Source organism: Camelina sativa, chromosome 19 (genome assembly GCF_030686135.1).
Source record: "Camelina sativa cultivar CO46 ecotype springtype chromosome 19, ASM3068613v1".
NCBI classification, from domain to species: Eukaryota; Viridiplantae; Streptophyta; class Magnoliopsida; order Brassicales; family Brassicaceae; genus Camelina; species Camelina sativa.
The window spans coordinates 14,344,931-14,371,643 of NC_141898.1; the positions used below are offsets into that span (position 1 = coordinate 14,344,931).

Consider the following 26,713-nt stretch of genomic DNA (forward strand, 5'->3'; position numbering starts at 1 on the left):
ATTTTGTTATTATGTTATTTATAATAGTTTGTGATTAAAAATTTGTTACTATATTATAATTTTGTATTTTAAAATGTTTATTGAAACCTATTAATAAAATATTTGCATGTAATGAATAAAATTATTTAAATCTTTGTTAGTTAAACGAAATCTTTGATATAGTTGTGAAGTAAGTAAAAAGAAATAATTAACATGTAAAAAAGAAATCTTATCTGTTAGTTTTTTTAAGTACAAATTAGATTTGATTCTAATAGATTTTTTAATTTTTCTATAATTTATTTTATTTGATGTGTTCTTTATTTTTGTTTTTTAATTAGAAATATTTATTTAATTAATATTTAATTTTAATTAAATTTTTTAAATGATAATTGAATATAATTTTTTACATATTTTAAGATTAGTTTTATATTTGTATTTCACACTTAATATACTTAATATAGTAGGATTTTTGGAATTTATTATAATAACAATAATTTAAAACATATACATTTATATTATATAATTTTTTAATTAGTGGAGGGGTCCACCCTTGATCATCTTCCTTTTCCTATCCTGCCGGGGGTCGCAAGAGTGCGGTTTAATCCACATATGACATACCGCGTACGTAGATTCTCTTTTGGTTGTATAATACACATACAGCATTGGCTTTGCTAACACGAAAGTCATCGGATAATAAAACTCTCAGTAACGTTTTCGTTAATTATCTCTCTTTTATACTCTCTTACTTTCACAAAAAATGTCATTTTTTTTTAATAACACACAAAATATAAAAATTATTATAATTTTCTATTTGACCTTTTATAAATACATTATTTTTTTTCTCTTTCTAATTAATAAGCTCAAATAATAAAAATAAAACTGAGATTTTATATTAAAAACTACATTGAAAATATATTATCATAATAAAGAAATGGCAAATGACACTCTTTATGAAATAGATGAAGTATTATTTTAAAAAATCATCAATTCAGCCAGTATAACCAAAAAGTTTAATTGAAATAATACTTTTTTTTGGAAATAATATTTATCACTTATAGATTGTTTTGAATTATATGTATCCGCAAAATTGATTTGAAAAACTAATAGAAATTCCCTAAAAATATATATACTCCTGTTAATTAGTTTATTTGTACTCATTTGAGATATATATATTTTTTCAGTTTAAAAATTATTATACAATTCTAATTTATGTTAAAAAAAAGTTATACAACTCTATTTTATATAATTCTGAGCTAAAAGCCTAAAACCACCTAAGTGATTGTAAAAACTATAAAAATATGGAGCAGTGGTCAGCCACCTTTCATTTATTATCACATGCAAGTTTTTTTATATTTTATTTTGGTTATTTTGTGTGTTGTTAACAGCACAAATTATCTTCTTCTTTTTTGTTTCCTTTTTTTTTTACAAATGTCTGCACATTTTTACATAAATAGTGATATGTGTATGTATGCATGAGTGTGGTGTTTTACCATTCAAATGTTGGTCTACATGATTCATGTAATCTCGTTCATGTCAAACAGAAAACAAACTCAAATTCATGTCCTTCCAAAAAAACACATAATCTTACCACGTCTTGTAAGCGCATCTATGAGGTATTTGAACCGTAAATTCTTTGGATTCACATGATCTCTTCCACGGGAAAACGTTAAAAACGTTTAGAAACTTGACCTGGAAGGTAACAAATTGGAGTTCGGGCAAGAAACACACCGCTACAAGAAAACAGTCGATTTGCGAGGAAAACCTGCGACGGCAAAATGCCCTAGCAAATTTGCGACGGATTTGCGAGTAGTTTGCTAGTTTAGCGAGGGTACTTGCAATTCCCTCGCAAAATTTGCGACGGCGAAATCCCTCGCAAATTTGCGACGGCGAAATCCCTCGCAAATTTGCGACGGATTTACGACAAATTTGCGACTCCGCGAAACTTCCTCGCAAAAAACTCGCAACTTCCTCGCATATTGCGATGGATTAGCGATGACATTTTCGGTAGCAAATTTGCGAGGGAGTTGCAAGGGTCGATGATGTCGGCAGCCACATTTTTCCCGAATGTAACTGTTTTGTCGGCAAAACAGTAAAAGCCTCGCAAATCCCTTGCAAGAAAATAATATTTTAAAATATCCCTCGCAAATCCCTTGCAAATTTCCCTAGCAAATCCATAGCAACTATTTTTAGTAGGCCTATAAATAGCAAGTTTATGATCCATGGAAACCACAACACAAAACACTTCCAACAAAAACACTTTGAATACGAAAAAAAATATTGTGAAAGAAAAAAAGGCTAAAAAAAAAAAGCCTAAACACTTTTAAATTATATAATAATGTTTGGAGGCGGGCAGCATGAGATATACACATTGCGACGGTGGATGTACAATCACAGAGATCCGGAAACCGGTGATGTGACGAGAGAGTTTTGTGATGGGTTGCGCGTTTTCATGTACCAGGCGACAAACCAAGACTTTGCTCGTCAAAACGGTACAATATTGTGTCCATGTCCTAAGTGCTTCAACGATAATTATTTGGAATTTAATCTAGTGAAGAAGCATCTTTATAATAGAGGATTTATGCCAAATTACTATGCATGGTTTCGTCATGGAGAGGGTTGTAGCAGTAACGTTGGAAGTAGTAGTATGAATTATGCTGTTGATCAACCTAGTAATTATGGGCATCAAGAATCTGATCAATTTAGTTTTTATGGGTATAATGAGGAAAATAGATTTCATGATATGGTTAGTGATGCATTTCATGAAACTACTGCTGCATTTCCTGAGAATAATACAGAAGAACCCAACGTAGATGCACAACGTTTTTATACTATGTTAGATGCTGCAAATCAACCTATCTACGATGGATGTAGAGAAGGGCATTCTAAGTTATCATTGGCATCTAGGATGATGACAATTAAAGCTGATAATAACTTAAGTGAGAATTGCATGGATTCTTGGGCTGAACTCATTAAAGAGTATTTGCCACCTGATAATGTATCGGCTGAGAACTACTATGAAATACAGAAGCTGGTTGCGAGTCTTGGATTACCATCTGAAATGATTGATGTGTGCGTTGACTATTGCATGATTTTTTGGAAATATGATGCTAAGCTGCAGGAATGTCGGTTTTGCGGGAAGCCAAGATATCAGCCTACACAAGGAAGGACGCGAGTGGCATATAAACGTATGTGGTACTTGCCTGTTGCTGATAGATTGAAACGCCTATACAAATCAAAACGGACTGCAGCGGCAATGAGATGGCATGCAGAACATTCTAGTGAAGAAGGAGAAATTACACACCCATCTGATGCAAAGGCGTGGAAACATTTTCAATCGGTATATCCTGACTTTGCTCAAGAGTGTAGGAATGTTTATCTTGGGTTGTGTACAGATGGTTTTAGTCCATTTGGTATGTCAGGGAGGCAGTATTCTTTATGGCCTGTTATATTGACGCCATACAATCTTCCTTCAGATATGTGTATGCAAAGCAAATTTCTGTTCTTGAGTATTTTGGTACCAGGTCCAAAGCATCCAAAGCGATCTCTGGATATCTTCTTACAGCCTCTGATTCATGAGCTGAAGCAATTGTGGTATGAAGGTGTTCAGACGTTCGATTCGTCGAGAAAACAGAATTTCAATATGCGGGCAGTGCTAATGTGGACGATTAGTGACTTCCCTGCGTACGGAATGTTATCTGGGTGGACAACACACGGAAGATTATCATATCCTTATTGTATGGAACGTACCGAGGCATTTCAGTTAAAGTATGGGCGAAAACCTTGTTGGTTTGATTGTCATCGTCGGTTTCTTCCCTTGCATCATCCGTACCGGAGGAACAAGAAGTTGTTTACAAAGAATAAAGTTGTTCGTGTTCCTCCACCAACTTATGTCACTGGAAATGATTTATTTGAGCAGATTGATTACTATGGAGCTTAAGAAACCTGTAAACGTGGGGGTAACTATCACACACCAGCAAACATGCCAGATGGATATGGAAGCGCTCACAATTGGCACAAGCAGAGTATTTTTTGGGAGCTTCCATATTGGAAAGATCTTCTATTGCGGCACAATCTTGACGTGATGCACATCGAGAAAAACTTTTTCGATAATTTCATCGTTACGCTTCTGAATGTGCAGGGTAAAACAAAAGATAGCAGGAGATCTAGGTTGGATTTGGCGGAAATATGTGCAAGGATCGAGTTACATCTTACAAGAGATGGGAAATTACCAGTACCCCAATTTCGATTGTCAGCAGAGGCTAAGAAGGTGTTGTTCGAGTGGGTTAAATCTGAAGTGAAGTTTCCAGATGAATTTGTCTCTAAATTTTCAAGATGTGTAGAGCAAGACCAAAAATTTTCAGGTATGAAGAGCCACGATTGTCATGTCTTCATGCAACGGCTACTACCATTTATATTTCTTGAGCTCTTGCCAAAACACGTTCTTGAAGATATTGCAGGTATATAAGTATATAATGATATATATATATATATATATATATATATATTTATATATTGATATATATACTTATTTAATTAATTCACCCATGAATTTGTTATTCATTGGTTGTAGGTATCGGAGTTTTTTTCCAGGACTTATGCACTAGAACATTGACCAGTGAAGTCATACAGCAGTTACGAGATAATATTCCAGTGTTAATTTGTAACTTGGAGAAAATCTTTCCCCCTGCTTTTTTTGACGTGATGGAACATCTTCCAGTCCATCTACCACATGAAGCTGATCTTGGTGGCCCAGTGCAATTTCGCTGGATGTATCCTTTTGAGCGGTTTATGAAAGCTCTTAAAGCAAAGGCCAAAAATCTTGCCAGAGTTGAGGGGTCAATAGTCGCCGGGAGTTTAACAGAGGAAACGTCTCACTTCACATCATACTACTTTAGCCCCACCGTGAGAACCAAAAAAACACGTACTCGACGATATGATGACGGAGGCGTTGCACCTACATATAACGTTCCTGATGTTCCAGATTTCTTTACTCAAATAGGAAGACTTGCTGGAAAGGTAAAGGAAGTTTGGTGGGAAGATCATAGCTATTGTCGAGCAGCTCACAATTACATTTTGAGGAATCTAGATTACATTCAACCTTTTGAGAGGTATTCTTGTTTAAAAACTAAAATTAATTTTATTTTATAAGATAACGAACTAACAAATCTCTATTTTTTTAGACTTTTTGAAATGCAGATTCGTGAAGCATGTCCTAATTTAGAAGAATCTGACTATGAGGCCTACAAAGAGCGGGATTTCGCTAATTGGTTAAAATACTATGTAAGTATATGTATGAAATAAATTTTAATTAACTATATGTATTATAATTTTTAAGTTAAATAAACTTATGGTCTAATATCTTATTCGTTTATATAGGTTCAGAATGGATGTGGAAATGAACCCTTGCCTCTTTGGTTGCATGAGCTTGTTCAGGAATCAAGAGCGAAGATCACCACTGCTCCGATGTACTTTACTCGCGGTTATACTTTTCATACGTACGCACACAAAAATCGCAAAGCTACAGCAAATTATGGAATCTATGTACAAGCTGGTGATAGTGATTTCTATGGCGTTTTGCAACAAATATTGGAAGTTGATTATCCAGGCCTTATGAATCTGAGATGCGTACTTTTTAAGTGTAACTGGTACGATCCATCGGCCCGAGGCGTGCGAGTAAATAATTGGGGAGTTGTTGATGTGAATGCGAACAGATCGTACTCCAAATTTGATCCTTTCATCCTAGCATCACAAGCACAACAAGTGAGCTTTCTGCCCTATCCTCGTTTAAGGCCAAGACGTGAAATGTGGTTATCAGTCATTAAATTTAATCCTCGAGGCCATATAATCGGGTTAGTTGATGATCAAGTCGTGTTGCAACAAGAAAGAGTCGGTGAAATTTCCATTCCAAACATGTCAACAGAAGATGTTATCCACATTGATCCACAAAACATGCAAGTTGAAGATGTTGATGATGTTTCCGAAGAAGAAGGTGAATTAGATGAATTTGAAGAGTCCGATGATGGAGAAGATTCTAATGATGATAATGTAATTTCTAGTAGTTCAGAAAATGAATCTGATTGAGCAATTGTACTTTTTGTTGTTTTTTTTAAAAAAAATATCTATCAATTTGCGAGGGATTTGCGTTGGAATTGCGAGGGAATTCTAGCACTCCCTCGCAAAATGGTCGTTAATCCCTCGCATATTGCGAGGGAATAACGACTAAAAACAGTAGCGAGGGATTTGAGACTGACTTGCAAGGGATAGTTGGCTTGCTCTCGCAAAAACATCGTTAATCCCTCGCAAATTCTATACCCTAAACACTAAATGCTTGAACCCTAAGCTTTTACACATTGCAATGGATTTTTGTGTATCAATGTGGATGTACATCTTCTATTGATATGTTTGGAATGGAAATTTCGCAAATATTGTTGTTGCACCACAACTTGATAATCAACTAACATGATGATGTACTAAACCCTAAAGTAGAAGAGGTGAATTATAAGAATTCAAAGTGTCTGATATTGGAGAAGATTCTAATGATGATAATGTAATTTCTAATAGTTTAGAAAATAAATCCGAATGAGCAAAATTGTATATTTTCATGTTTTTTTTTTATAAAACATATTTATAGTTTTGCGATGGATTTGCGTTGTACTTGCGAGGAAATCCTCGCAAATCCCTCGCAAAATGGTCGTTGATCCCTAGCAATACTCAATACCCTAAATATTATTTGCGAGGGATTTGCGAGGCATACCCTAAACACTTAAACATTGCGATGGATTTGCGAGTATTCCTAGTAAATGCCTCGCAAATTCGTAAAACCTATAACCAAACTTTGCGAGGGATTTGCGATGAGTCCTAGCTACTCCCTCACAAAATCGTAAACCCTAGACACGCAAAAGTTGCGAGGGAAATATGAGTGTTCCTAGCTAATCCCTCGCAATTTTAAACATTGCGAGGGATTTGCGAGTAGTCCTTGTTAATCCCTCGCAAAATTGTAAACTCTAGACACTCAAAGGTTGTGAGGAAATTACGAGGAATCCTAGCAAATCCCTCGCAATTTAAATTTATTGCGACTGATTTGCAAGGCAGCCTAGGTAATCCCTCGCAAATATTGCTAGGGCTTTGCGACGCTTTAAAAAGTTTTTATATACAAGACCAATTGTGGTTTGAGCTTGCTCAAACCCAAAACACTCGTCGTCAAACCCTAAACGCTAATTCTCTTTCTCTTTCGATCGAACCCTAATCCTTTTCCGATCTTCTTCTTCCGATCTTCTTCTTCCCATCTTCTTCTTCCGGTGTTCTTCTTCCAACCTCGTCCTCTCTGGTGTTCTTCTTCCGACCTCGTCCTCTCCGGTGTTCTTCTTCCGACCTCGTCCTCTCCGTTAACCTCTCTAGATCTGAAAGGTAAATCTTCTCGCATATGATTTCTTCTTCTCTACTTTTGATTTGATTTTATTTCGATTTCGTTCTTGTTTTACTTAGTTTGTTTCGATTTCATTTTGCTTTTGATCTTTCCTTTCGTTTTGATTTAGATGTCCATTTTATTTGTTTCTAGATGTTTGGCGGGAACGATTACACAAGATTCCTGTCGGATCAAGGTTTAGCCACTCCCACTACTTCAAATCCCTCTCCCACTGCTTCTAATCGTCGCCGTCCAACCTCTGGTGCCTCCAGTTCTCACAACCCAAACTCCGGTTCTCACAATAGCCGCCGTCCAACCTCGCAGCACCTGCCTGTCATGCCTCCATATAATACGCCTTCACCATCTCCCGTGCATGGTGGCACTACGGCGGATCCTGAAATTCCTGCGTCTCAACCCGCGCTTTCCTCGTCTACAGTCATGTCCCAACGTCTCAACAACCTGACTTTGGAGGAGTTACTCGATAGTCCTGGTCGATCTAGTTTAACTAAACTAGATCCGCGCCGACCTCCAGGAACTCTGTGGTAAGAAATGTCTTTTAAGTTTTTCATTTGATAATATAATTACAAAGTTGTGTTTGCATGGATTCTGAAAGTTGAATTTATTTTGAAGGTTTGAGCAAGACTCATGTGTTGCGGCTACTGTTCGAAGCATCTTTGAAAGAGATTTCAAAGAGCCCCATGCGAATTGGACACAGACGCCAACTAAAGTGGTAGACCGTTGGTATGAAACGTTTGCGGTAAGTGAAATCTCTTTGTTTGCTATTTTACAATATGTTTTTTTGCCTTAATTAAATATAGACTAATCCTTTCTTTTGTTGGAAGAAAATTTACAATTGGGACCGTTGCATAAACGATAGAGTGAGGAAAGAGTTTGAAGACAAGTTGAAGGACAGGATGTATGATCAAGTGTCAAGGTGGAAGTTAAAGTGGAAGCTTAAAGGCGATGAGGTAAAGCCACGGTGGATTGATCCTCAAGTATGGGAGGGTCTTGTTCGGTATTGGCTTGATCCAAAATCAGAAATCAAGAGCATCAACAGTCGGAATGCTCGCTATCATGATCCGGATGGCACTGGAATATACAAGCACCATTCAGGCCAAACTTCGTTTAAAGCCCGTGCTCGAAAGCATGTAAGTTCCTTAAGTTTTTTTTCTTAAGATTATGCCTTCAGACACTCTTTTATTTGTTAACTAATCAACCTCTTTTTTGTTTCTTTGAAGTCTGAGATCACTGGGGAGTTAACTCCGGATTTCCTACGAATCTTAGAAGACACTCATCGAAAACCAGATGGCTCATTTACGGATGGCAAGTCCGAGTCCGTGTTCAATGAGGTGTCGTCCAAGATTCAAGAGTTAGAATCTGAGCTTTGCACAGGGGAGAATGGAGAGAGTTTTGCTTCTGGTGGGGTGCCCATTCATATCAAAAACAAAATTTACACTGAGGTAAGATACACGTTCTTAGTTCTTTTTAAAAAAATACTCAATGGTTGAACTGTGTGGTTAAGTTAGTTTTTAGTGCTTCTGGTGTGTTCAGTTGCCAATCGTATATTGCTATCGATTGTATTGTTAATGATTTTGTGATATCTTAGGATTGTTTTGTATATGATAACTTAGGATTGTTTTGTATGTGATAACTTAGGATTGTTTTGTATGTGATAACTTAGGATTGTTTTGTATGTGATAACATGCGATTGTTTAGTTTGTGATAACTTCCTTGTTTAGTTTGTGATAACTTGGGATTGTTTAGTTTGTGATAACTTGCAATTGTTTAGTATGCGATCTATTGTTTTCTTTTGTATGTTTGTAACTTGTCGTTTGTTGTTTTGTTTTTAGGTTGCTCCGAAGAAGAAAAACAGAATTTTTGGGGTTGGTTCTCTGCAGTTTGAAGCGTCCTCTACCAGTAGATGTCCGCAACCTCTGTCTCCAGCTAATGATCCGGTTATCTTGGCTCAGAAGCTTGCTGCCGCTGAGGAATGCATTCAAACCCAGGCGAGTCAAATCCAAACCCAGGCGAGTCAAATCCATGAAAGTAGTCAAAGAATGCATAGCTATGATGCATACTTTGACTATCTCGCGGAAAAGGATCCTGAGTTTGCTGCCAAGTTTCGATACCCGACCAACCAACAAGGGAGCAACCCAGAAGGCACCAACCAGGAAGGCACCAACCCAGAGGGCAACACAGGTGAAACGGGAACAGCTGGTAGCCAAACTAGGACCAGAAACGTGACCTCTCTCTCTCAATCCTTTTAAGAACTCTTCTCACTTTGTTCTGATATCCTCGTGAGGGAGAAAACTTAAACATGACTTTTGTTTTGTAATATTTATGTTTTATTCTATTTTGAATTTTCTATTCTGTTCTTTTTATTATTATTATTTTTTAACATCTAAAACATTATTCACAAAAAAAAAATCAAACATAAAAATGTAAAATTGGTAAAAGAAAAATTAATTAAAAATGAAAAATAGTGATGTCAGCTTATTTGCGAGACGCGATTTGTGAAGAATAGTTGTGTCTCGCAAATTCCTTACGACTGTTGATTTGCGAGGGAATTGCGATGGATTCTTCCATCGCAAATCGACTATTTTCTTGTAGTGCACACACGTATGTACTTGGTATAAGCCGTGGAGCGTGGTCACGACTCACGAGATTGAGAGTCGGAATGCATCTAATGATCTAATCCCATGCCATGCATCAGTCTTACGTCTCCCTACATCATTATCACAGTTTCAATTGTGTGTTCGTTCATAGCTGATTATTACGAGAAAGACATCAAATTTAAAACTCACATATATTACCATTGACTAACCTTATATTTTTGATACCCATCACATACACAATATATATCTCCGGTAAGTGCGTCACCTCGTAGACTGATAGTGAACAAAACCCTAAACCTAGAAAATATGGTCTATGTCTCTTTCTAGCTCCATGGAGTCTTGTCGTCTTGAGGTAGACCTGAAATTCATCAATCAATATGACACAAAGATCCAAAATTGGATTTGTGTTGCCTAGAGGATTACACGATGACATGTGTGATCTCGATCTAAGAGGAAATTAATGGAAGGGGTCGAGATGCACGTTAACTGACATTTGTTTGGTGGTGGATAACACGATAACATGTGTGGTCTCTATAACTACCCAAAATTTGGCTGGTGGGTAAACTGTAGAAGAAACATTTGATTTTGACCAAAAGAGATTTAAAAATTCATCCTATGGCAAACATATGAAATTTACCCTTCGTAAAAAGAGCGAATTGGTTAAGAAAGAGCAATAAACCAAAAGGGATAAACCAAAAGGGTAATAAATTAATAATAATGTGTTGAGAAACCCATTCTCCTTGTCACATTCAACAGCCGAAACCTAAATTTATGCTAAATTAAGAAAGGTTAAGAAACATTTCCAAAAATGAAGATGTTTTCAGAATTCAGAAATAATCTAAATGCGTTTGGATTAATATTTCTTTTTTCTATCTATAAGTATTCTTTCTCCTGGTTGGTTGGTTTATAAACTAATTTTTCATTGAAATTCTTCGCATAATCGCATATATATGTTGTATGTAAATGAACGAAGTTGGGAACAGAACAAAAAAAAATGCAAAATATATTAGTAAAAGATCATCATTATAATATAGAATGATGTAATCGTGTTTCACTTCATAAATTGTTTAGCGGAAGCTCTGTGATTAGTGGTTTAATTTATCAATTGTTTTTTGGTCACCGATGGTATATCACTATTTTCACGTGTAATTTGCTAATTTTTACTAAAATCACAGCGTTCATCCTATTTTTTCACTTTACAAAATAAAAAATGCTTCTGATATATGTGATGCACATGTAAAAATATAAATAACCAAAATTAACAAAAAAAGTAATTGGTCTAGATTATTTTTGAGCGTTTAGTAACTTTTTAGTAGACGTTTATAAATGTGACAAATCGAGAGTACCTACTATAGTTCACAGTATCATCCATTTCTTTGTATATTTTGCAGCTCCTGGTCGCAATGTGATATAAGAGCAGTTCTCGTGTTTGAAATTTGGTTTGTAGTGATGCTCGTAAAAGAGGTAGAAAAGCACAGAAGTTAATTGATAAATATGGAAAATAGCCAAATAGATAAATAAGTAGCTCTTACATTGTCAAAACATTAAAGGCTCTGATTGGTGACCACGTTTAAACGAGGCGGTTAGAAAATTTTGAACGATTGAAAAAAAAACGGTTAAAAAAAGAGCGGTTAAAGATAACGGATAGAAAAAATGGTATGGTTGAAAAGAGAGTGGTTGAGTATTTTGCTTGATTGGTAGCATTATAGCGGTTGAATAGTACATATTATATTAAATTATAAAAAAATTAAATTAATTTAATTCAATAATAAAATATAGAAGAACATATTATATTTTATAACATGAAAACTTAATAACCATTAAATTATAAAAATTGTATGCAATAATAAATTTATTTTAAAATACCTAATTTGAAATATTAATGGTTGTTGTGATGATTATCTAAAACATTTCAAACATATAATTGTAATTTAGTTCTACAATTAGGCTAATTATAAATTCTTACAAGTGAATCTGTCATTAAATTAAAATTGTGTATATATTTTTAAAGCCTAAATTAATAACAAAACATAAAAGTTTATCAGACTAATTGAAAATCCAATCAAATTTAACTTCTTCACATGTATTACTACAGACACGTTAATATTTTCCACTTTTTTAAAATTCATCATTATGAACAAATATTTGATGAAAACAAATTGTTTAATCTTCTTCGTTTGCAACCAAAGTTGCCAAACACTCATATTTTTTGGTGGTTGGTTTTCATCTTTTCAACCACTCAAAATCACTTCCAACCACTCACGTCTTCCATCGACTCCAACCGCTCATCTCAAACACCATCTCCAACCGACATGATGATTGGTTACCATTTGAACATCTCGTTTCCAAAAGAGGCGGTTGAGTGCTACCAATCAAAGCCAAAAAAAAGGAAAAAGGTTTCGAGACATTGAGCTTTTCAATAAAAGTTAAAAATAACCCTCAAGTGTTAACAAAAACCTCATGATCTAATGGTCTTACTAGCCCTGGGCATTCGGTTTGTTCGGCTAAATCGAATCGGTTTGTTCGGTTTGTTACTTATTCGGTTTTTGAGAAATCTTGCCGAATTGGACCGATAATTTATTCGGTTCGGTGTATTCGGGACTCGGGTTAATCGGATTGGTTTTCTGAGAAATATTGCATTCCGAATTCAAACCGAATCTACACTACTTCGATTATTATGCATCGAAGTAGCCAAAAAAACTGAGCCTAACAAGTGTATGTATCACATCATTACAGACCCATATGCACCCATGATTTACAAAAGAATGGACCAAAAGCCCTCAGCCTAAATAACAGTTTGATTAGAATTGAATCAATACCAACTCACTGTTTAGGAGGTAGAAGCTATTGAATCAATATCATATCAAGGCTGCATGGTGCATGCTGCTTATCCGCATCAAAAAACCACAAAAGAGAGCAGCTACCACTTTCCTATTCCCGAGTTATGTTAATGCTGCTATTCCACATCAAAAAGTACAAAAGAGCTGCTTCCTAATTATACTACTACATGTAAACATCAAAACAGAGAAACACAATAAGTAATCCAAGTTCCAACATTCAATAATTTAACTAGTATTTAGAAGATATAAATGGAAATACATAACTTATACCAAGGCAAGCAAGAGTCACTGAGTATCATTTTGTGCATTCCGAGAATCTATACAAGCAAAACATTGGTCATAACTCATAAGTAAACAGAATTGTATATAAACAAGAGTAAAAAAATTGGTTATACACTTATACTAACCAAGGGATTCAAAGAATGCAACATCCTCCAACATCTGCGTCATGGAAGCAACATCAGCTTCTGCTTTAAAAGAGCACCTGTACAATAGCAAAGAGAAATCAGAAGTAAACAAACCAATGCAATATAAATACAAATCAGAAGCACATTCAGAGTTAAAGTGGTCACCTTAGCCATTGCTGAGTGAGAATCAGTACTTCAACCATATACGGAGTTAAAGAACTCCTATATGAATCCAATACTCGGCCACTAGTACTAAACACTGATTCTGAAGCGACAGAGGAGACTTGGATAGCTAGAACATCCTTAGCCATAACAGACAAGATAGGGAACTTCTGGGTGTTACACTTCCACCATGAGAGGATATCATAAGGGAAACCCAAAGCAGTCTCCACTCTAACATCTGTTTTCTCAGTTAAGTAGATATCCAACTCACTGCAGCCATCTACTTGTCTCCTAGTGTTAATCATATTGTTGTATAAAGTCTCTACCCCCTCACAGCCATCATCATCATCATCATCAGATAAGGCAGCCATAATATTTTCTGCTTGTGATACTTCGGGTTGCTCAACCTCAAGAGGTATGCTAAGTCTGAAACTGTATTCCTCATACTGTTTTTCATCACACTTGTGACTAATTTAGTAAGCTTCCTACACTCGATTGTATCCTTACCATAAAGTTGTTCAAAGCATAGACTAGCAAACTGCATCTTATTCCTGGGATCAAAGACACTACCAACAAAAACTAGCGGATTCATATTCATTAACCCATCCCAATACTTCTCAAATTTATCTCTCATAATGTGAGCCTGCTTCCTAACCTCCTCATCACTGTTTCCACACTTAGTAATTAAATTTCTTTCAATGTTTACAATCTCCTTGTAAGAAACAGTCGAGGTCACAGTTGTGGAAGCCGAGAATGTCAAATTGCATTTGTAAAAGACCTTGAGAAACTTCACTAACCTTGCAGCCTCTTCCCAATCAGAATACATTGGTGGTCCAACACGTGGCTGCTTAGTCTTCTCATCATCTTCCAGGAAGTATTCATCGTAGAACTTGTCCTCACTCAGCATCTTCTCAAAGGCTACTCTTAACTTCAAATCTGCGGTGAGCATAAGATATGTTGAATTCCACCTTGTAACCACATCGAGAGGCAAGCTGCCTCTACACACCTTTCTTGTGTCACAACTGTAGAAGATTAAAGCCAAATCAGAAGCAAACAATCCAAAGTAATATAATTAGAACCAAATGGTGAAAGACTTAAAGTGTTCACCTCAATTGAAAGGACTTCAATCTCGTAAAAGAAGATCTCACATATTTGATGGCATTCCGGATAGCAACAATGCTGTTATTTGCCATTTTCAGACCATCTCCCACAATTAGATTGAGAATGTGAGCACAACACCTCATATGCATGAATTCACCATTGCTTACTAAAGCTCCAACTTCTTTCAGCATCAACACTTCTCTAAAAACCTTCACACCCTTGTCATTCCCCTTAGCCTTATCAACCGTAACTGTGAAGACTTTCTCAACCCCCCCAATCCTCTAAGCAATCAAGCAGCTGTCCTGCAATTGTCTCTCCTTTGTGATCTGTCACTACCTTGAAGCTAAGTATCCTTTTCTGCATTGCCCAATTCTCATCAATCCAGTGACCAGTCACAACCATGTAGTTGACAGATGTGGATTGTGAAACCCATATATCAGTGGTTAGAGAGACTCTTTGTTTCTCAACACTAAACAAGTGTTTTAGCTCTGATTTCTCTTGCAGATACCTCCCAGCAATGTCCTTAGAACAGGTCTTTCTAGAGAAAGTCTGATATAATGGAAGAATGTTGAAACAAAACCGCTTCCACCCTTCAGATTCAACAAAGGAGAATGGCAACTCATTCACCACAACCAATTCATTAACTGATTGCCTAAACAGCTGAGGATCATACCTAATGACCCTCATATTCCCTTGATTATCAGTACCTAATGCTTTCTGACTCTCCCTCTCATTGAAATCCTTGTACAGTTTGCATATACGAATGTGACCCCTCATCGAACTAGTCCCTGCTAGAACCATATCACACCCTACTTCTGTCCCACAATACTTACAGAAACTATACTTATCATTCTCATTCCTCTGAATGAAGTGTCGCCATACCTCAGCCCTTTTAGGATACTTCCTCTTTGGCTTAGGTGGTAGAGCAGAGTCTGCTGTATTCCTTTTATTCCCAGCCTCAGCAGTCCCAGCAGCAGAGTCGACATTAGGGTCGTTCGGGTCTTGAGCATCCATCTGCAAACCATCACAGACGCTTAGCATTAGAGAAGTTCGAGCAAGTAAACCATCAAAAAATTTATACTCACAAGTCACAACAATCGATTAAAGCAACCCTAGTTTGTGTTTAAATCCCAAATGAAAACAATTACGACTAAATTTAGCAACCCAGAAGACGAAATTATAAGAAACTATACCAAATTTTGGAAAATAAATCGATTTGAAAAAATTAGGGTTAGGGTTTTTTTGGAAATCTGACATTAACGAGATTAGGGTACTAGAAATTAACAGAAACCCAAGGATTTAAAACGATTTCAATTATAAGAACATAGATTGAAAGGAATAAGAGTTTACCTTCTCGATTTGGGGATTAGGGTTCACCAAATCTTTCGATTTCAGAAATTTTCCAACAAAGATCTACTTGTAAAAGACAATGAAGAATAACAGAAGAAGAGATTAAGAGAACGAGAGAAGAAATGATGATGATGAGTGACTGAGACGGAGTTTGGGTTTCTCGGAGAATCGCCTTCGTAGTCGGCTGCATAGGGTTAGAAGGTTTTCTCTCGAGGGTGAAAGACTGAAAGTGATTATTAGGGTTAATGAAACACCATTTATACCTCGGTTTAGTAAAACCGATCGGAAATGACCCCCCAAACCGTAATTCCCCGAAACCGAATCCGCAAATTAATTTTCTCGATCGGTTCTCCTCATCCTTCTATCTCGGTCCCGAAAACCGAATGTTTCGGTTTACTCGGGTCGGTTTTTTTGGGTCTGACAGAAAGCCTATGGGAAGGTCTTACATAGCGCTATGTAAGATCAAACCAAAAAAATAATTAGAAACACAAAATATTTATAAGAAAGCACACTCTTTGTTGTCTTAACTTACTATACATTCCACAATACTCTATGTGATCAATACACTTGTCAAAAAAAAAAAAAAAAAAAAAGACAAACTCAAGTTGAGGAACTGAAAGCTGATTGAGCAATCTTTCTTGTCCCTTCGGGGACATCCGATAAAAAAAAAAAAAAGAGCAATCTTTCTTATTTTTCTTCATATCTATAATATTCCCAATAACCATGTGAAACAGTACCTGTGTGGACTAGAGGCCACGTGTGTGTAAGTGTATGGGAGCATGGAATAATTATCAACGTTGAATACTTTCCACTTATAAAATTTGTGTGTACAACGCTAAACACTGTCCAATTTGTCTACTAAATAATGTTTAGAATCCTGGTTTCTAGTGAACAACTTGTATTGATTGGTTAAATAATAGATAGTTGAGGAAAATAAATAAAGACTAGAAGATGCCACGAGTCACGAGACATATATATGTTAGTTTTTTTTCTTTTTTGTTCTTGGAAGAAAGAGCTACGTAAATTCTCAAGAGGGTCTTTCGGTGTAAAGAGAGACAAAGAAGAGGCAGCATTGACTTTGTTAACCACAAAAGTCGCCTCGAGTATTCTGTTAGTTGCATACACTGATTTTATTATTGTTGGCACTCTATCATATTGGAATATAGACGCCACAAAATGGCAATGATAAAAACAAAAACTGTATTGTGAACTGACCGTAATAAAAGTAGTTTTTTTTTTTTTTGGGTTTGCAAATATTTACATAAATGGTGATATTTCTAAAAATATTTACTCTTCTACAACTTTTATTCTTTCTTCTTAGAAAACTTGCAAAGTGGTTTGCTTCAAAATGGTTAACTTATATGTATAGTCGTAGTCGAATTGGTACCACTGACGCAAATGGTGCTCCGACCCACATACATTATTCATAACCAATCTTAGGACACAAACATTCAATACGACTTTAAGAGGAAACACTGTAACATGGACACCAAATATAGCCGCCATTAACGGTAACGGCGTTTGAGTGGTTTTTGTAAGTATCTATTTTCGTATTTTACATGAATTTTGTTTCTTAATTAATAGAGTTGGAGTGAGACAAGAGAAGAGAATTAGAGAGGAGGAGAAGGGTCAAAGACTACATAGCATCACTAGTCAACGCTTTGATAAAAAAAAAAAAAACTTCTTCTTCTTCTTCTTCTTCTTCGTCTCTTCTCCTTCTCACAATCTCTCTCTCTCTCTCTATCTCTCAAACCAAAGAAAGCTTTAGACTTCAATTCTCTAGCTACCTCTTTTCACAACCTCTCTCTCCCATGGCAGTAAGTGTTTTCTTTCTTTCCTTCTTCTTTTAGGGTCTCTCTGAGATTTTTACTTATTGTTTCGATTCTGTAAATCTCTGAATTTTTTGGGATTTGTGGAGAAAACTAAGTCTTATCTATTTGCATTTATGGTTCTTCCATTCCATGGATTGTGTGATAAATATTATTCAACTTTATGATCCTGATTTGCTTAGATAAGAACAGGGTTATATGAAAGTTACTATTTTTGTGGTAAAGTTTCTATTTTTGATTAGAAAGGTTTCAACTTTATGATTGTGCTTGAATGAAATCGATAAACCCAATTTGGCTTTGTTGTCTTTCTTATTCTGTTTTGGATTCTTAGTGATTGTGTTGTTGTTGTTGTTGCTGCTATCTTGGTTCTGTGATGATTGTTCTCTAGGGTCTATTGAAATGTTTTTGTGGAAGACATTGTTGTTGAACTGATTGAATTTGTTGTTTTGTTGCAACAAACAGCGTTTTAATGTATTCTGTTGCAATAGCGTTCTAAACCCAAACTTGGGATTTTTGTGTTTCTCATTCTGTTTTGGATTCTTAGTGAATTTGCAAAAATCATTATTGTGTTGTTGTTGTTGCTATCTTGGTTCTGTAATGATTGTTCTCTAGGGTCTTTATGTTTCTATCTCAATCAGTGGTATTGAAATGTTGACATTGTTGTTGAACTGATTGTTGCAAACAGCGCTCTAATGTACCCAAATTTGGAAACTGGGAAGCTGAGGAGAATGTTCCTTACACAGCTTACTTTGACAAAGCTCGCAAGACTAAAGCTCCTGGTGGCAAAATCACGAACCCGAATGACCCGGAGTATAACTCGGATTCACAATCTCAAGCTCCTCCTTCCAGAAACAAACCTGACCAGGTTGACACTGTTAGAAGATCGCGTGAGCATATGAGAAGCAGAGACGAGAGCGAGTTGAAGCAGTTTGGTGATGCTGGTGGTTCATCAAATGAAGCTGCTAATAAAAGACAAGGAAGGTCTTCTCAGAACAATAGTTATGAAAACAAGTCACCGTTGCATAAGAATTCATATGATAGCACTGGAAGATCTAAGCCTAAACCCGCCAACCTTAGAGCTGATGAAAGTGTAAGAATCTCTCACTTTACCACAATCTTTTGAAGGATGAGTGTCAATTCTGTCTTCTTTGAAACCGTCTGTTTGTTTGCATCACTTGTTTCAGAGAATGTTAGATTCTTGGTTCACCTTTGTCTATTTGTTTGCCTCACTTGTTTCAGAGAATGTTAGAGTCTTGGTTCAACCTTGTCTATTTGTTTACACTTGTTTCACAGAGTATTGAGTCTTAATTCAACCTTTTCTATTTGTTTGCACTTGTTTCAGAGAAGATCAGATTTTTGGTTGAACCTTGTCCATTTGTTGCATCATTTGTTTCAGAGGATGTTAGAGTCTTGGTTCAACCTTGTTTATTTGTTATTTTGTTTGCATCACTTGTTTCAGAGAATGTCATATTCTTGGTTGAACCTTGTCTATATGTTTGCATCATTTGTTTCAGAGGATGTTAGATTCTTGGTTGAACCTTGTCTATATGTTGCATCACTTGTTTCAGAGAATGTCAGGTTATTGGTTGAATCTATCTGTTTGTTGCTTCTGTGTGTTTGTGGTTCTGAATGATCTGAGTTTTTTGAACTGTTTTACAGCCTGAAAAAGTCACAGTGGTGCCAAAGTTTGGTGACTGGGACGAGAATAACCCGTCCTCAGCTGATGGATACACACACATCTTCAATAAAGTCCGCGAAGAGAGAAGTTCTGGAGCAAACGTGAGTGGATCTTCAAGAACGCCGACTCATCCAAGCTCCAATAAACCACCTTCCAACACTTCCTCAGTAAGACATCCTTTAAAAAGCTCATTTCTTCAAGTAGAATCAGTGAAAAACAACATCTTCGAATAGTTTTCTGAATTGGTTTGTCTTGTGACAATTGACAGTGTTGCTGCTTTGGCTTTGGAGGAAAATGAAAGGGAAGTGCTTCCGGAGGATTGTATATAGTGTGTGTAATCTTAATGATTCTCCTTAGATGAAATAAGGCATCAGTACCACTTGCATAAGATTTTATAGTATAGTCTTGTATGTATCTTTTGTATTTTTCCCAACTACTTTTGGTGTTTTCGTAAGACACATTCCAGTTTTGGACCTGGTTGCAGGTACATTATATTGTGGTACGGCCTGACCGATTTGATAAGAATCAGAGATATTTAGGTACCTCCAAGTTTTTTTTTTTTTTTTTTTTTACTAATGTTTAAACTTTAAAGCCTCTTAACTCTGCACCAATCTAAATTAAAAATGAGGCAAGCCTGCTTTACCTAGGACACCTAACTTTTATGAACCCAACTTAATAAATATTCATACAAAACAAACATATAGAGTTAAATCAAAATTAAGAAGATTTTTTGAGCATGATGGCTCATGGTCCATCCATATGATGTGGAGATCAAAGTAGACCGGACTGACACTTTTGTCTTCCATTGGCTCTTTAGTACACACTATATTCAGGCTTGATTCTCCGGCTTTAATTATGTATTATACTGTTCAGCAGACTATGAATCTATAGAATTGGTGTTTCATGGTCTTATTTGAAGAATCAAACTGATCTTCTGAGGCTAAGATTTGAGACCTACCGGAAATATGTAATCTTAGAAAAACATACAAAATTACCATGTAAAACCTTATAAATTTCACACACAGCTTATCTTGTCATCTCCCTACCATTTATTTGTATTTTGGTTTTCAAATTATTTTTCAATATCTTATTTAATAATATTTTAATTTTGACTTTAAAAATGATATTATATTTTATGTCCCGTTTAGTATCATCTCATTATTTGTTATAATTTGCAACCATACAAAACTGGATTCATGTAAATCGTCTTTCATGCACAATACTTCACAATTTTTATAATAGTTAAAAATATATATCATAAGTTTTATTTTATGTTTTCTCCCCTAGACATAAAAATTTCCAATATAACACAACAGTATTATTAGAAGATACATTACAATTACATTGATTATCATGGCAATTATAGTTCATTTTCATCTCTTTCTTATTAATCATGACACATTTTTCAAACAATTTTTTTCAGTTTTCTATTTCATGAAATTGATCTATCCATCATAAGTAACACTTCTTTTTGTAAATTTATAAACATTTCCTCCTTTAGGTGCGTAAAACTACTACTCATTTTTTTCACTAAATGTTTAATTTGAATCAACTTGTGTATCTTCTATTTGAATTCTCTTTAAAGTCAAGACGCCAATTTTCTGGATTCAAATAAGAGATTTTTAAATTCTCCCAGTCAGTTACCTTTATTCCATGTGGAAAATATATCATATTCCTAAAAAATGACAATTTGGATGATAACAATATTTACATTACAAACTATCAAAAAGAATTATCAAGGACCAAACAAAACCATATATATATTCTTTAACCATGAAATAAACTCTTTGTTTTGGGATTACTGTGTTATAAAATTCTTTTGAGTTCTTTATGTAGATCGAATAAATATATAGTGATACTAAATGATTTTAAAATAATTAAAAAAAAAGTAGACACTTAGCAAAAATCCACAATCAAATCAAATCATTTTTTAACATTCATTATAGGGTAGAAGAGATGTTTTCAAAATATGATCAACCAAATATGAGAGAAAAATTTACTATATATATCTCTAAACTAATTAAATGAAAAATTTACTATATATATCTCTAAACTAATTTACATAATTTCAATGGCAATTGAAGTAAGCAAATGATTAATTTTGAAAAATGTTCAAAATAGACTTCTCTTTTAATAATATTAAGATTTTCACCTAGAAAGCGATTCAAAAAATAATTTACTATATGTGATTTTGAGGAAACTTGAGACAATCTGAATAAAGGAGACCATATGAAAAAGCAACGAAAATACATATTTGATGACTTTAAAATTTATTTGATTTTTAATATATTTACAATACATTAAAAATTAATAAAATTAGAAAGATACATTATACATTATTGATATTAATTATCATGGTGGTTGTAGTTCATTTTTATCTCTTTCTAGTAAAGCATGTCACATCTTTCAAACGTTTTTGCATATGCCTCTATATTCTAATAAGTCGATCTATCCATCATAGATAATTATTTTTAAAAATAACATTTTCGGCCTCTTTAATGCATTTAATATTTATGTTTAACATTTTCGTTGTGTTTTTGTTTAACATTTTCGTTGCATTTTTGTGCATTACCGGCAATAAAAAGTTTTTTTTGTTCACCCTTCATGAACAACTTCTCCATCAAGATCTTGAATATTTATTCATAAAAAAATTGTAGGTGCTTCCATGAAGTTTGTGGTGGAGGACCCATGTAATATTCTTGTATTTTTATTTTTCACTATTTTTTTTATGGAATTCAAAAAAGAATTAATTTGATATGTTTTTTTTTGTGAAAACAGTGGATACACTTGAAAAGTGGGTGACTAGTCTAACAGTAATCACATTCAGCAACCATTACAAACAGGCTATAAACAGGTTTACGAAAGTGTTTGATATTCATTTATGAAATTTTTTGATCCATAAGCTTATGAAAGTGTCTTGATATTTATTTATGGATTTTTGTTTGATCCATTCTGGAACTTTTTTTTCCTTGTAATTCATAGGAAAAAAAAACATTCTTCATCTTACTTGGAAGATTCCTCCCAAGATTTTTCTATATTCTGCTTCAAAGATTCCTAAAAATTCAGTTTCATATTTGGAAAGACCATAAATCTTTCTAAAGAAAGTCTTAGGCCATATTTAGATCATCTTATCTTTTTATTTCTTATTTATAGTTTTTTTTCAGTTTTGTAAATATTTTTCAAAATTTCAGGATCTATATGATCTGTTAACTCTGTTTCCAAAAAAAAAATATATTAGTTTTACATTGTTTTTACTAATTTCTTCATTTTGAATCAACTTGTACATATGTGAGGCACATAACACCTATTGTACGTATTTTGATAATTAAAATTTGCTATTGAATTTCTAGTAAAATCAACACGCCAATTGTTGAGATTCAAATAAAGAATCTTCTTCAGCTTCTTGCAAGCTGCTACGGCTACATTTATTCCTTGTGGGAAATGTACCATATTTATGAAAAATGACCATTTGGACAGTTTTATTACCGAAGTTAGTCCACCAATATTGACGATCCATAATAAACATCGTTAAAAAGGATGGTACACATTATGCAAAAAATAATGTTTCAAAACAAATGATATGTACTTATTCATGAATCACGTTAAGCCTCTCCAAGCTTCAAGAAAAAAAAAGAGAAAAGACAAGGTACAAAGATGAAGCTCAAAAAGAGCACAAGAAGACCAAAAATCTTAGCAAAAAGGAGATTCATGATGGAGCTAGTTCGTGGGTGGCAAGCAGGTGGAAGAAGATGAAGCTTCCAGCCAAAGATCTATCAAAGGAGCCCTTTGAGCAAAAATCTAAGAACGAAGCTAGTTATTTTGTAAAGCTTCTGATGAAGTTGATCGGTTTAGGTGACAAGTAGGATCTTTAATTTTCTTTTGTTAGTACTTACCAAAAAAAATTATGTTCTGAAAATGCCGCTTGCTACATTGGGATTTGTTGAATCGATAAAAAAAACTTAGTTTATAACTATTGTGTGCTAATTTTGTTTTTTTTTACAATTTCTCTAAACAAAACTATGATTAATTTTATTGTAAAAAAGAAAACCACTATAATTAATTTTCTTGAAGCTTGAAAACACACTTCATCTTCTTTTGCAGGATAATAGGAGCCAAACATAATGCATATGTTGATATGAAAAACAACAATTTAAAGTATAAAATGATTAATTAAGATATGGGCAGGCTTTCGGTAGAAATCGGTATGAACTAAGAAAAAACGACGAACTGGATTGATATTGATGTTATTTGTAATATGTTCTTGCGAGGTTACAAGTATTTCTTCTTCTCGAGTCTAGCTCTGTATCTTTTACACGTCTTTCACAGTATTTAAATTGCTCAATGTTGTGCCCGAATCCCGAGTTTTACTCCATTGATCTCTCCTCGTCCAGCCCCGATCTCCCATGATTCTCTCGACTGCTTGGCTTTGCCGCTCCTTCTTTATCTCTCGAAAAGGTTTTGGACTCGTCGATAACCCGGCCTTAAGGCCCATTAAACCCATTACTTTGACGGGCCGGCTATTGGCCTAAGACCAGCGAAACCCAACTCCAACACTATACAATCTTTTACATATCATAATAATGACATGAAAATGAAAAGTGTAAAACAAAACTTATACATATCCCCTGGTCTAGGAACAACTAAAATTGCTAATACAGTCGCAAACCGAAGAAATGTGTTTGTATTGGCCCAAACTCGAGGTTTGAACACGTACAAAAAAGCCCATTACTAGTCGTAGTGTCAGTCAAACTAATCAGTGACCGTCGATTTATTAAAGCAAGTTGAACAAAAAGGCACAGTCCAGATTCACATCATCTCCTGGGCTGCGCTACATAGGATTCTTTCCTCTCTTTTTTCTTCCCTCATTTTTAGGTTCAGCGCCAATGCCAAAAAAAATCTGGCGGTCAATCAAAAAAATTTCGAAAAATTTCAACATTTCGCCGGCGAACTCGAAAATGGAAAAAAGTTTCAAAATTTTCATTACCACACGCCAAATCAAATACACCCTTTCAGATCTCTATACTACTTCCTCAGACTCTCTCTCTCTCTCCTTCGCTCTCTTCTTCTCTCTCTCTTCCTCTTTTGTTCCATTTGCTTCTCTGTAATCATCATCGTCGTAAAAAAATCTGAAGAAGAGAGCAAACGAATCCTAAAGCTGGTGACTTGAAAGCTACCCAGAAGTCAAAATCTAAGGTACTTTGACTTTGGATTTCTCTTTGGTCTCAAATCTGGGCATAATTAGGATCTTCCCCCAATTTTTAGGGTTCTTGATTAACTGGGTTTTGGGTGGGTAATCCAATTTCACGGATATGGTGAGGATTCAGAAAGTAGAATCGTTCTATGCGAAGCTTCGTGAGTCAGCTACTTCATTGTCTTCACAGAATCCGCTTTTGATATTTCCTTCTACATCTGATGTTGACTCACTCTGTGCGCTTAAGGTTATAACTCATATACTGGAATCAGATTCGATTCAGTATTCTTGTTTCCCTGTATCCTCATTTCTGGAGATTCACAAGTACGCTGGTCCTGCTGGGTTGTGTTCTACTTCCTCTGAGAGTCCTCCTGTTACTATACTTTTGATTAATTGGGGTTGTCACCGTGATTTGAAGGTTGTCTTGAAGTTAGGTCCCGCGGCTCGTGTCTTTGTTGTGGATAGTCATAGGCCTATTCATTTGCATAACCTGAGTGATCAGAATCAGCAAGTTGTTGTTCTTCATACTGATGATGATGAGAGGCAAGCTGATTTGGCTTATGATTTCGATGTGTTGAAGCTGGCGAATGAGAGCTTTCAGTTGCATATGGAAAGGGCTGAAGAAGCTGGTGAATCTCATGAGGATGAGGATGAGGAGGAGGAGGAGGAGGAAGAAGAGGGTAGTGATGATGGTGATGATGGAGATGGTGATAGGCCAAGTAAGAGGAGGAAAATGGAAGATGGTGTCAAGGTTTTTAAGAAGCTAAAGAGGGATTATTACAAGATGGGGACTTTTCATGGGAAGCCATCTGGGTGCTTGTTGTTTGAGCTGTCCCACATGCTGAGGAAGAACACTAATGAGTTGCTCTGGCTGGCTTGTGTCTCTTTGACTGATCAGTTTGTTCACGAGAGGTTGACTGATGAAAGATACCAAGCTGCGGTTATGGAGCTTGAACAACACATCAATAGCTCGGGAAACATTGATAAGATCACTTCTGTTACTTTGAAAGATGGAACCAAGATTCGAGCACCAGACTGCTCAAGAATCTCTTATGAAGAAGAGCCTAGGCTTATGCTTCTCAGGGAGTGGACGTTGTTTGACTCCATGCTTTGTTCCTCATACATTGCGACCAAGTTGAAGACGTGGAGCGATAACGGCATCAAGAAACTTAAACTTCTTCTAGCCCGTATGGGGTTTGCACTTATCGAGTGCCAGCAAAAGTTTCCATACATGAGCCTCGAGGTGAAAAAAAAAATGAAGCAAGAGTTTGATCGGTTTTTGCCTGAATATGGGCTTAATGATTTCTACTACCGGAGTTTCTTGCGGCTTCATGGTTATAGCTCAAGGGTATCTGCTGCAGATGTTGTCTATGGTATCACAGCACTTCTTGAATCATTTCTTGGTTCAGGTGGCTCCTCTGCTTCAAAACAGTTTGGCGAAGCTTATGATGCTCTGTCTTTGAACAATTTGGATAAACTTCGATCTGGTATGCAACAAGCAATCAAGGTTCAACGAGCAATTCTTAGACAAGGAAGTGCAGCAATCATGAAGAGTGGATGCATCCGAAGTGGTAGGAAATTCAGATGGGTGAAAGTTGAAGATTCCATGGATGCTAAGTATTTGGGATATCCTCAAGCCTTGACAAAGTTCTGTTACTTTCTAATGGATGCTTTGAGAGAGAAAGGAGCTAGGATGAAACCAATGCTATGTGCCTGCGCATCTCAACAACCTGGAAAGATACTTGTGGTTGGAGTTTGTGGGAAGCCGAGGCTCGGGGCAGTCAGAGGGAATGCTTTTGGCAATGCTTTCAGAAAGGCAGCTCAAGAGAGTAGAGCTGATTACTTTCACGAGCTATTTGAGTCTTCATGGATTGTCTTGGATTCTTCTGCAGTTAACTCTTTCATGATTAGATTAACTGAGATGCTCTGACATAGGAGTAGGACTCATGATTATCTTATTGTTGTTCTTCGATTCAGTGTGTTTTCTTTTGTAGTTTCCAATTTTTATCTCACACCGTTTACATTTTTACGAGCCTCTGTAATAGGCAAAATCTGTTATCAAATCATGTAACTTGTTTAAATAACCACAGAGTTTTATGTGAAAGTTCCTTGACTCGTATAATGTTTCAAACAACTCTTACCTCTTGAGGTCTTTG

At 35.5% G+C, this 26,713-nt stretch overlaps 3 protein-coding genes across 3 annotated transcripts; all 3 read left to right on the plus strand.

Moving 5' to 3' along the window:
• The first annotated feature begins 2,209 nt into the window (after positions 1–2,209).
• On the plus strand, positions 2,210–6,115 carry LOC147920566 (uncharacterized). Its single transcript, XM_087502914.1, has 4 exons — positions 2,210–4,436; positions 4,550–5,087; positions 5,160–5,259; positions 5,356–6,115. The coding sequence occupies exons 1-4, from the start codon at positions 3,959–3,961 to the stop codon at positions 6,058–6,060; spliced, it is 1,821 nt and encodes a 606-aa protein (XP_087359040.1). The 5' UTR covers positions 2,210–3,958; the 3' UTR covers positions 6,061–6,115.
• An 11,241-nt stretch (positions 6,116–17,356) lies between these two features.
• Positions 17,357–19,908, plus strand: LOC104766423 (RPM1-interacting protein 4-like). The gene is made up of 4 exons (XM_010490314.3): positions 17,357–17,676; positions 18,374–18,778; positions 19,348–19,533; positions 19,635–19,908. Exons 1-4 carry the CDS (start codon positions 17,671–17,673, stop codon positions 19,662–19,664), a joined length of 627 nt encoding a protein of 208 aa, XP_010488616.1. The 5' UTR covers positions 17,357–17,670; the 3' UTR covers positions 19,665–19,908.
• Positions 19,909–24,127: 4,219 nt separating this feature from the next.
• On the plus strand, positions 24,128–26,661 carry LOC104766424 (uncharacterized). The gene has a single exon (XM_010490315.2). The coding sequence runs from the start codon at positions 24,676–24,678 to the stop codon at positions 26,485–26,487; it is 1,812 nt and encodes a 603-aa protein (XP_010488617.1). The 5' UTR covers positions 24,128–24,675; the 3' UTR covers positions 26,488–26,661.
• Positions 26,662–26,713: the final 52 nt, after the last annotated feature.